At 36.5% G+C, this 12,750-nt stretch overlaps 1 protein-coding gene across 1 annotated transcript in view; it reads right to left on the bottom strand.

Annotated features, from left to right (window-relative positions):
• The window catches only part of CHN1 (chimerin 1), a 177,302-nt gene that overhangs the window by 102,098 nt on the left and 62,454 nt on the right, over positions 1–12,750 (bottom strand). Inside the window, exons 5-6 of the mRNA XM_060152609.1 lie at positions 8,491–8,522; positions 6,064–6,177 (exon numbers count right to left, since the gene is read on the bottom strand). Coding sequence (XP_060008592.1) covers positions 6,064–6,177; positions 8,491–8,522 — 146 coding nt within the window. The remainder of the gene's footprint in view (positions 1–6,063; positions 6,178–8,490; positions 8,523–12,750) is intronic.

Genomic DNA, 12,750 nt, shown 5'->3' with positions numbered 1-12,750 from the left:
CACAGACCCTGGACTCTAGAACACACCTCTGTGACTTCCCTTTCTATTGCCCCCAAGGCTGTCCCTCTCCTTCTGATCAATGATTTAAATAAGGTGACACATTTCACTTGGAGTCATATCTTCAAAGACTTAGGAGGTACTGTCTTTCACTTTGACCCAAGGTTGCAGCTAGTGTCTTCAATTTTTCCCAAAATGAAAATAACCCTATTGATTTTTTTTGTCTGATTGTAAAAATGATACACATGGCATTGTGAAAAAAAAATCAGGCAACTCAGAAAGGTACAGAGAAGTAAAAATCACCTTTAAGTTCAAACTCGGAGACAACACTATGAACACTGGCAATCATTCTTTTAGACAGTTGTCTACTTACATATATACCCTATACATACAGACAGACAGACACACACACACGTATATTAAATAGTATGATACTCTACATACTGTCCTGTATAATGAATTTTATTTTGTAGATTAACATAGGGTATACTTCAGAACTTATCAAATAAGAAATATTGTTTAAAGAAAATATATGTCCAAACATCATGCTTTCTCAGTTTTTTAATTCTCATTTGTTTTCCAGTACCTAAAATTCTTCAAAATAATTCTTATCATTATGGTCAGCATAAAATCAACAGGAAGTGCCAAGCACTGTGGGTATGAAACATTCTCTGGAATATTTCCAAAATCTGTTCTGGAATATCTAGACACAGGACTTGGAGATTATCAAGACTCTTACACATGTGTCATCTTGCTCTTCTCCAAGTTTAGAGAAGCTAAAATGAGTCAGACTCAACAGAAATGTCCCTAGGGTTGCCAAATTTGGAGTTAACATTTCTCCTCAAAGGGAACCCTTTAAAATCTATAAGGTATCTAGAATCTCTTTTGAAGATCACTTTTCCATTGCCCAAGGAAAACTACTTACTAAATTAATTATCAAATAATTCTGGTAAAACTTAATTCCCACCACCCTATCCACTTATTCTTATTGCTCCCACAATGATCTTTTAAAATTACAAATGTTCAACCATTACTCTCTTCTATTAAAAGTCTTCAGTGACTCCCATTTCCTACAGATAAAGTCCAAATTCTTAAGCATGAAATACCAGCCTTTCCTGGCATACTTACTGCTAAAACTTCCTGCACCCCCGAGTCCTAGCAGCCTGCCATACACCAAATGTTCCATGCTGTTCTATATATTCCTTCCTTGGCTTTTTCTTCTTCCCCAAATGCTCGTTTTTTTATAATCACATCCTATCCTCTACCTGGCAAACCTATATTCTACCTTTATGAGGCAGCTTAAATGTCTTCCTTTTTGACCCACTGGATAATATCTGGCAGAATTCAAAAGCTCAACAAAAGCTCCTAAATTATCTTATTGATGTTTTCAATCTGTATGGGTTCTCTTTTATAACAGGTTCTCTTTTATTTGATTTTGCTATGGTTTCTACCATGTGAAGAAAATTCCTATTTTCATAGTTACAAAGTAAATATTTTGGGATGATGTGCTGTTGTTTTTGATGATGCTATACTGTGTAACTGGTATCCATTTTCCCTCCTCACTCCAACCTTCTTCCTTCTTTTAAAACAGGAAAAGAAAACCAGATTTTTATCTGATAAGAACCAGATTCTTATCAGGTACAGTGGTGGCAATGAGAAAACAGATACCAAATATTTAAAAGGTCATTTCACATGACCACTTACACTAGCTCTCCACTAGTCTTTTCATCTTCTTATTTCACTATTTCCAAGAATTCATGGGGTGCTTATGTAATTCTAACAGTTACTTATAGTGAACAACTGTTTTGATAGGTTATAGTTCAAGAATATACAGGAAAAGATGGAGAAAATGCAGGAAACGATTTCATCAGAGGATTAGAATCTTAAAAAAAAAAAGTAAATGGAAATTCTGGAACTAAATAACACAGTATATGAAATTAGGAACTCAATGAATGGATTTACAGCCGATCAAAAAGAGCAGAATAAAGGACTAGTGGACTGGAAGACAGGTCAATAGAAAATGTCCAAATTGAAGTTCAGAGAGATGAAAGTCAGGAAGTGAGAAGCTCAGAGGAAAAACAATTTGGAAAATTCAGGAAATAATTTATGATGAATAAACCTACAGTTATAGTATCATGATATTTAATAATTTTATATTTCTTATAACTATTCTTTTGTATACACTTAACATTTAATAAAAAGGATAATACAAAACATGCACAGTCCTCCGTATGTACAACACTGAACAATTTTTCCTTCTAGTGAGAAAAATTACAGAACGACATAAAAATTTTTTTAAAAAGAATTAGTTCTAAAACTATGAAAATCATACAAAGAGAAATGTTTTCTACAAAACTTCTTAAATTATTTTAGGTTACTTGCAGCTAAATTATTTTAGGTTACTTGCCATGATACCTCATTAAACTATAACTTATACAAATGTTGTCAAAATCAACATACAGAAAATCCCGAAGTCATAGGAAACACTTCATGCTTCATGAGGTATAATCTAGTGCCTGGGAGAGCATCTTATCTTCAACTGCACACTCCAACTATGTGGATGTCTGTCTAGTGTTTCATTGTATAAAAGACTTTGAGCAACAATCATTTTTTCTGAACCAAGGGGTCCACGTGGGCAAGGCAGAAAAGCAGGACAAGGCCTGGCCAGAAATTCAGGCTGAGATGGCGTGTAAGAAAAGATGATGGTGAAGAAGAAAGTGAGATGTCAACCACAGACGACCTTCCATGCCATGCAATGAAAATCTCCTTGCTGACTGCAAACAATTGATACTGTGACACCACATATACAATACATCCTTGCTGAACTGATACCTCACATTATACACAAAGATCATCAGTAAAGGTTAGGCTTCCCCAGGTATGGGGGAGATGCCAGTGACAGAGAGAGGTGTGGCCTTTGAAACCTTGTGTCCTACTCAACATTACGACTTTGCTGATCATTGCATCAGATTTTAAGATTGATCACTCATGATACCATGGAAGATACATTAGAGGGGATAAGGCTGGATACAGGTAACTTCCTCATGAAACTAATCCAGGAGGTGGCTTGATTGAAAAGAAGGGGAAAATTTTTTGTTGTTGTTGTTGTTGCGGTACGTGGGCCTCTCACTGTTGTGGCCTCTCCTGTTGTGGAGCACAGGCTCCGGACGCGCAGGCTCAGCGGCCATGGCTCACAGGCACAGCCACTCTGCGGCATGTGGGATCTTCCCAGACCGGGGCACGAACCTGTGTCCCCTGCATCGGCAGGTGGACTCTCAACCACTGCATCACCAGGGAAGCCCCAAGAAGGGGAAATTTTGAAAATTACTTAAGAAATAAAAGATTGTTGGGCTTGGCTGTGTGAGATGAGCAAGAAGAAAAAGTTCTTTTAACCATTAGATAATATAGGTACAGTACCTTGGGCTTTCCAGAGTCTATGAAAAGGTATAAAATATGAATAAAAAGGTGTGGCTCCAAAACATAAAAGGAAATCTAAAGTTAATTTCAAAAGCAATTTATATTTAAAAAAAACGAAGTTAACAGCAAAATATATGTATTTGATATGGGATATAGTGTTTGATACGGTGTAAGATGGAGGCCTCGAAATGAATAAGGCCAGGCCTACAAACATCTTAAAACAGAACTGAGAGAAAAGAAAAATGATGTCTTGCTTTCGGTCTTGTGAACTGGCTAAATAACAGTGTCACCAGCTATTAAAGTGATACAGGTGTTTCAGCGTATCTGGGAGGAAAACTGATCGAGTTCGGTTTTGGACATATTGTGAGGTTGAGGTGACTATGGAACAACTTGAAATCAAGGACTTATTCCTAATTTTAGGGCCTTTGTTTAACACAGCAAATGCATAATAAACAATGATGGCTGTAAATTCAAACTGCCTCCCTACCGCAGTGGATCATGAATTCTGTTAAAAACAGACTGATGTTAACTGGGAGAATCGTTAGTTGAAATGGGGAATATCAGATAAGATTAAGAGATATATCAATACAACTTCTATCTCACATTCTGTTTAACACTTCCCTACCATACATCTAGTTCAAAACAAAGAAAATCATATTTCAGCATGTAAATTACTCACACATACTCACAAATTCCCTACCTCCACTACAAGCCCTTTTACTCACTATTTCTATTCCATGTAAAAACTTTCTGATGATTTTCAAAAACAAAAGGAAAGCTGCATGTTACCCCAGACCTATACATTAAAAGCACTGTCATCAATCCCATGTTGCTCTATTCTTCAATTCAATTCTAGGATTTCCTGGGCCAAAGTGGACAGTGAGTGATTATAAAGTCATGAGTAGCATGAGAGAGGGTGAGAGGGTGGGAATGAGGAAGAATTTGGAAGATCTGGGTGCTACTTTTCTCCACATTGAATCCTTGGCCCTAGGGCGTTTGCTGGTGTTATTCAGTAAAAAACAGCGTGATGACCACATTATGAGGCGATGTAGTATAATAGAAAGTACCTGAACTTTACAATGAGGCGAAACTGAGTTAAAATTCCAGTGATCTCAGAAGAAGGTGGGGAGACGGCAACAAAGGGAAAAGGAAGAGAGTATACAGATTGCTTTGTTTCCTTTCACCCCACCTCCTTCTTGCTTATCTTGGCCCACTAGCCTGTACATCAAGGCTTATCTACCCCAGACACTCAGATGACCATCTATTTGGATATGTGGAATTGTAGAATCCTAGAATTATAAAATGTTAGGAATAGAAAGATGAAGCAGCTGGCTTCAAGAATACCTGTGATTTGCTCCAAATTAGTCATCTAGCTCATTTAGTGGCAAAATGAATAGGTATTTAAGTTCTCAGCCCAGATTTTTTCCCCTATATACCAAAATTTAAACCTGAAAAAGCAACATAATTAAGTAACTGAAGGGGGATTTACGCTTTATAATTTTCCATAAAAGCAGATTTCCATGAACTGTTAACAAGCTCTATTGTCCAAGTATGCTATTGATTCAGAATTCAGCATGAAGAAATACTAAATTATACCATTCTTTTGCCAGGAAGATTAATAATAAATCTGGTGGATGGGAGTAAGAACAGTCCCTGCTCACTCACCCAGGCATAAGTGATTGGAGACGGAGTTGGACGTGGTCATATCAGAGTCCTAAGCAATAATATTACCTTTCTCTTCTCTCTCTGTGGCTACCAAAAGAAATGTTATTTCTTTGACCTCTTTCTTCAAAGTTTCTACTTTTAAATCTTTTCCAAACAATGCATAAATGAATGCATGAATTAACAAATGAAGGAATGAACAAAGACAATGGATAACTATTCCAAGACTCTAGAGAGGCAGCCATGTAGAGTGATTAAGAGCATAGACTCTGAAGCCAAATTGTCTGGGTTCAAATACCAGCTACACGAATTATTAAATGTATAACCTTGGCCAAGTTACTCAACCTCTAGGTCCTCTGTTTCCTTATCTGTAAAGTGGAGATAGAAATTGTACACACATCCTAGACCTGTTGTGAAGATTAAATGAGGTTAGAGTCCTGGAAGGAGGTTAGCCCAATGGATAAGCGTGCTATTGTATTATTGCTCTGTTATTATTGCAGGGTTAATGGAAATACTTGTTTCTGGCCACTGTGTTGTAAGCGAAGAACAGCCAAAATGCTAGGCAAAGTTCAGTAGATAGGAAAGAGCCAGGAGTTCCCAAGGAAAGCTGCTTGAACCAAAAGCCAACCCAAGAGAAATGACATCGGCTTTAATTTTACGAGTTACAAAGGTCTTTTCTCTTTAGTTCCTTTCCTTATTCAAGAAATAGATGGGAGCTGATACAGCAGGACAGATGGGAGGGAATGGGTAAGATGACATAGAAGAAAGCAGCTACAATAAAAATGCCTTAGAAGTTTTCAGTTCTTAATTACTGAGTCTACCATTCATGAGGAACTTTTTAAGAGTCTCAAAGCTATTAAAATGGTAATTAGGTCCCAAGAAAATAAGAACCAATTCAATTACATGCTGGATGCTTTTAAAATTGAAAGCCCTCTATTAAGAGGGTTTTAAATGAGGCACAGTTATAATTACAGGTCCATGACCAACCTTAAAGCCAAAGTGTAGGTTCCTGGCTGACGCTGGCTCTCCCGAATGAGGTAGCTCCCCTCAGCTACACTCAAGAGCTGGTCTGCTGCTTCTCGGGAGATCATGCCATGAAACCTAAGAAACAAAGTCAATTCAGAAACTGCATGCTTTCCACCTTTTTCAATAAAACAAGATAAAACAAAACCTCCCACCTTCTCTTGTTGATTTCTAGACAAAGTACTGCCATAAAATTGAAGGGGAGCAGTTGGGTTTAACTATGCTTGTGTTTCTCTGGGCCTGGCCCGGGGCCAGCTTCTCTGTGGTGACAAGAACAGCACCGAAGTAGCTCTCCAATCCATTTAACAATCACGGAATCAAAATTCACATCCATCTACCGAAGACCAACCACCTGTCTCAAGAGGACAATTCCCTTCTTATGTAGCTGCCTGACCATATGGACATGCTAAAAAACACTCAGCAATGTGTCCCACTTCCCTTCTTCACACCAGTGGCATTGCTCCAAAAATTTTGGCTCAGAGTCTAAGTTGGCAATTTTCCAGGTACCCTGGGTTGCCCTTAATTGGCATGATTGCTCAATAATGTGCATAATCTGCATCACTGCATACTCAAGCCAAAAGCAAACAACTGTAATACTTGCTTTCACTCCCTGCTAAAACCCTATTTTTGATTAACAGAGAAAAAAGGAGGAAGAAGAGTAAACAAAAATAACACACTCCTTATACAAACACAGTAGATTCAACCTATAACATTCTGACATAAAACACTGAAAAACTAAAAAACAGCCGTGGTAACTAATGATTAATATTAAAAATATAAAACCACCTTATATTCGTATGGTGATGTACATATAAAGAACTTACACAAATATTATGTCCTTTCATTAACTCAAAGAAAACTGAATTGAACAACTGCTCACATGAGACCGTAGCTTTTAAAGGTACAAAAAACCCAACAGTCCCTTGAATTTGGAATGATATTTTGAAAAGGCCCTGAAATAGCACCTTAATAATTTAAGAACTTTACGAGGGCTCAAGTGGCAACTTTTTGAAATTTTTCTCATGGGAAAGGTTCGGTCTTTCTCAATTTAAGTCTTAAAGCAGTTTGTAGTACATACGCTCAAATCATGACAATTAGAACAAGGAGGTTTAACAATGGGCTCCTAGAATTTCTTATCTCCTTAAATTCCTCAATCTTTCAAAACCAGGTCCACTCTGATTCTGTAGGAGTAAGAAGACAGTAACCTATCTGTGGTAATAACACATATATTAGATTAGCATATTGGTATATTATTTTAAGTTTACATGACATCAACTAATAAAGTTAGTAAAATTTAATATCTCCTTGTTTTTAAAAACCCAATTAATTCAGAAGAAAATCTCATTCAAGGAAACCAATTTTGGAACACAACTTGATGACGGTATTTAAAGACTCTTAAAACTATTCATACCAGCTGACCCAAAATTTCCGCCCCAGAAAAAGATTAATGCACTAAGGTATTTCTTACGGTGTTACTTTTAATACTATCGTTTAAAGTCAACCTATATGCCAAAAGCAGAGAAATGACTAAATTATGGTATAACCATAAAGAACACCAGTGGCTCCCCTCAACTCCTAAGCACCTAGGTTCTACTCATAAGAGTCCTGAAAACTTAAACAGAATTTTAGATAATTTAAAAATATTTGTTATATACATTATTGTTTATCTGATATGATCTTCAGCCATGAAAAACAAATGATTTTATTTGGGGAATGATGGGATTATAGGTGATTTTTATTCTTTTCCTCGAAGGGTTATATTTCTATTTTTCTTAAATAATCAGAAGAATTAAGGACTTTAAAAATTATTACATTTTTCATAAAATAGAAAAATGCTCATTATTAATATTAAATGGAAAAGTCAGGCTATAAAAAGTATATGTATAATAACTCAATTTTGTAAAAACCATTAAGAAAATAGATCTTCAGAAGATAATACTTCAACCTGTTAACATTAGTTATTTCTGGGTAGCATGAATTTACTTACAGAAAATTTGGAAAATAAAAGTATAAATGTAGAATAAACCACCATACCTTACTACATGCATACATGTATGTATATGTATCTATATGCTTAATAAACACATACAATCAAATATATACTTTTCCTCATATATATACATCTAGCATTATTTATTTACATATATGGCTTGCATCTTTAACATTATCACGTACACATTTTCCCATGCTATTTTCTTCTCTACACTTATCTTTATTTTCTATATTTTCACCAACTACAACAATTACATTTACAATCAGAAAAATAATTTAACTCATTCAAACTTGAATACCTCCTTCCTCTTGCTTTTATTTTTTTACTAAAAGCATCCATTTACCTGTCTCTCTTATACATTCCAATCTACAAAATGTTTTCTGATAATCCATACTTACTCTCTTCCGTAATACTTTGGTCTATTTTCTACCTATTGGGAAAGAGAAAAAAGGATATTTGTGAAAATGGAAATGTTCAGAACATAACTCAACATTCTGAATATGTGACAAACTAAAGCATATATTAAGAAAAAGAATTAGAATAAGATTAGAAAAATCAGAGTCTGGGGTTCCACTCCTATCAGCAGATTGACTGTGCCATTTGGACTGGTCACTTCATCTCTCAGACCTTTTTCTTATCTATAAAACACTGTGTGTGTAAAAAGAGTCAGACTAAATTATCTTTCATTTCTAGGATTTTATGAATCTGAAAAAATACTTACATCACTTTATCCAAAAGGTAAAATGAAACATCCAAAAACTTAATGCCACGATTGTGTCAGAACAGATTGTGGCTTTCTCTCCCATCCTCTCCCTTCCTGTTACACCATATTCTCCATTCTGTTAACATCTCCATATAATCTTGCCCTTCTGTTCTCCCACCAGCTCTTCCCTCACCACAGTTTATCTCCCCTAGCTTTTCATGGCTGGTGTGCTCATTGTACCTAAAGAAAGGTCCAGGAGAATAGATTCTAAGGAATTTTTACTAGGGTAGACTTAAAATATTTGCCCTGTTCATTCAAGAAACATTTATTTAGTGGCAAATAAGTGATAAGCATTGTCCTACCTGTAATATGACAAAAAGTCATTACTCTTTTGAGACTTTCTAATGATGACAGACAATAAATAAGTTTAAAGAAATAAAACAAACGAACACAAATAAGTGCTGTAATGAAAATAAGAATGAGTAACAGAAAAGTGAGGACTAACGAGGTATTTAAGTTGGATGGTCAGGAAAGACCTCTCTGAGACGACATTTAAACTGGGTCCTGACGGGAATGGAATAAGCTTTCCCGAGGAGGTACCTGGGTGACACCATGGACTACATTTATTGAGTTTGTGCTTTGTGCTATAATTACATTTGGAGATCACTTAATTCTCACAATGAGATGAATTATTCTACTGCATCCTCATTAAGATAGTATTATCATTCTCATTTTATTGATGAAGAAAACTGAGAATCAGAGAGGTTAGAGAACTTGTTCAAGGTTTCTTGGTAGAGCCTAGGGTAAAACTGGGATTCTTATTCAGGAATAGCAAGAAGGGCCCAAACCCTTTGTCTATTTGACACTGACTCATCTGAATTAGTTAAATATGGCAGTTCCCAAAGCTAAACTCAAAGTCTATCCTTTCAGTGACTGTCTTCCCTTCACCTCTACACAGAGCCTGACTACCAAGTCTAGGTTACCTATCCACAGGTCATCAAGGTCTGGTACTGCTTCAGCAAACGAGATATTTATTCGTCTTGAATAAATAAATTTTGTATTTCAATGAAATGCAGGATATATAGCATACACTGCTGGCTTATGTAGCCCAGATCATTGTCTTTGAGCTATTTTGGAACACACACACACACACACACACACACACACACACACACACACACACACACACACACACTTTTCCTGTGTGGTAGTGGTTTTACTGACTTCTTCCCTACCCCTTCTCAGGGGAAAAACAGGTTTTGTCTTTAACTACAATTCATCTCAACATTCCTTGAATTCCTATAAATATACGCTATTTTGCTTTTCCCTTTGAACTGATTATTAACATCTGTCTGGTTCCCTCATATCACATGAGAAAATACATTTTTATGGCGGGGGCGGCTGCGTCGAGTGTTCGTTGCAGCTCACGGGCTTCTCTCTTGTTGTGGTGAGAAAATACAGTTTTAACACATGTTCATCTTCATTTCTGTAGGAGAGACACGATTTTACCTCTTCCTGAACGTTATATTTAAATAATACTTTACCCTTCAGGAATCTTCTGTTGTCTGCTGAGGTTGTAGTCAGGTTATTTATATTCTCAAAGTAAATTCCACCTGATTTGGTCTTATTGCATAATTTCTCTGCTCATAAAACTCAGTGTACTAAAAATATACCAGTTGGTCCCTATAGCTACAGAGGATGGCTATTCTATTTTTAGGTCCAGAGCTTATTAGAGTAGGGTCATGCATCTACTTTTGTTTGAAAGCAAACTTTTGCTTTTGAGAAAAAAATTCAATGTTTATGTCTTAAATAATTAATTTACGGTTCTACAGTATTATATGGTGAAATGTTATCCAGAAGAACAATTTTGCAGTGTCTATTCAAACTAAAAATGTGCAAACCCTCAGTATTTACTGTACAGGAACACTCGCACATGTACACATGGAAACATATATAAGAATGTTCACTGAAGCACTGTTCACAGTCATTTTAAAAATGGAAGTAAATATATACCAATAGGGGAATAACTAAACTGCTTTATAGTATAAATAACATGCATGGTTTTAAGGAATGATGTAGAACTACAGGAACTAACATGAAGAGGTCACCAAGACAAACTATTGAATAGTATACTTATAAGCTATAAAATAAGTAATACAGTACGACACCACTTAGGAAAAGCACATGCACATGCAATAATATATATTTATAGCATAGAGAGATATCTGGAAAAATATATACCAAATTCAAATGGTACCTATAGGAAGCTGGGAGGTAACTGAACTGAGGGGCCCAAGGGAATAGTAAAAAAGGGACTTTAGTAGTGTCTGTCAAAAAATTTTTTTAATAAAGAACGTCACCTTTAAAAAAACAGAAATCAAGATTAACTTCCATACAACCTAACAGTGGAGTCTCAGACACATTAGAATGGGGGCCCCCAACATTTTGAGAAGACGAGATCATGGCCTTTCCGTCAAATCATGAGATCTTTGCAGGTGGTTGAAGGTAAAATACTTTATCAGGCCTATGTGACTGAGGTAAAAAGAAGAAAGTTCTTGAATACACTCTACTCATTGATGAAAATCCTGGACAAGTAGTGAAGGCTGAGGGGCTGGTGGTGGCCCCAAGTGGTGTGGCAGCCCAATGGTGTTGAAACTGAGCAGGGCCCTCCCAGGTACAAAAGCTTCTCCATAACCCCCATTTCTTGTTTGTAGAAAAAGGCTTCAGTCTCCCAGGCCCTTTCCTGAGTTCCAAGGAACAGACTCAAACAGTTACTAATTAGGGATGTGAAGAAATGCAGAGGAAAAGCAGTCAACAAACACAGTTCAGCAATAGAGTCCTAGTCCCTCCTTAAAGTATATACACAACAATCTGACATATATTTCTGAGTTGTTCTGCAGGAACTAAGACCCATACACAGATGGAGGATGGTGACTATGTGCTGACCACAAGCATGCACACCCTAGACTGACTGGAATCAGAGGATTGATGATTAAAATTCTTGAAACACCACCCCATGACCTCACCACCAGCCAATCAGAAGAAAGCCATGCACCCTGCAGCACTCACCCAAAATGCTGCCTTTAAAATCCTTTCCCTGAAAGCCATCAGCGAGTTTGGTTCTTTTGACCATGAGGTGCCCGTTCTATTTGCTTAGCCATGCAATAAACGTTGTACTTCTCTTTACCACAACCCAGTGTCAATAAGTTGGCTTTGCTATGTGGGTGAGTGGACCCAAGTTTGGTTCAGTAATAGTGTTACAACCCAAGACAAATACTGATTATTTATTTGATACTCCTGCATTAGTCCACAATATGTTTCCATTGATTACCTAAGTAATCATCTTGATGACATATTGATTTTGGCCTTATATTGCTGAATAATTATATTCCTTTACGTAAAAGAATCTTGAATTAAAAGAAATTAAGTAAACACTGTTGATTAATACAGCACTGTTACAATAAGCAGTAAGTCCAAAATAAAATTCACACACCAATTATATCTTTTCTGCATTTTTATAACGGGAATGTCAAATAAAACTCAAATTTAAAATCTTTTTTTCTCATATCTAGATAGTGAAGGGGATCAGAATATGCCACCCCAAGATATGCCTCTTTAGCATAAGGATTATTTTGAGCTGAAGGCAATTAAGAAAGAGCAAACACAGGAGGAGCAATCTGCCCTCCACATTTCGGCCTAAAAGTAGGGCATAGATTTAATTTCCCCTTGTAAAGGTGTCCTCCTCTCCCAAAGCAGAAGGAGGAGAACAGAAGGACTTGAGAGACACCCAAGATGACTTGAATCTGCATAATAACCCTTACTAAACAACCCTTATTTACTATACATTTCCTAATCACCTTCCCACAATTTACCACCTCCCTCAGAAGCCTAGACTCCCTTTTCCTTTGTCTCTTGTGCACACTTTAACACCCTTTATTAAAATGGCATAAAAGCC

The sequence above is a fragment of the Lagenorhynchus albirostris genome, chromosome 6 (assembly GCF_949774975.1).
Source record: "Lagenorhynchus albirostris chromosome 6, mLagAlb1.1, whole genome shotgun sequence".
Lineage (NCBI taxonomy): Eukaryota > Metazoa > Chordata > Mammalia > Artiodactyla > Delphinidae > Lagenorhynchus > Lagenorhynchus albirostris.
This window is presented reverse-complemented; position numbering and strand designations above follow the sequence as displayed.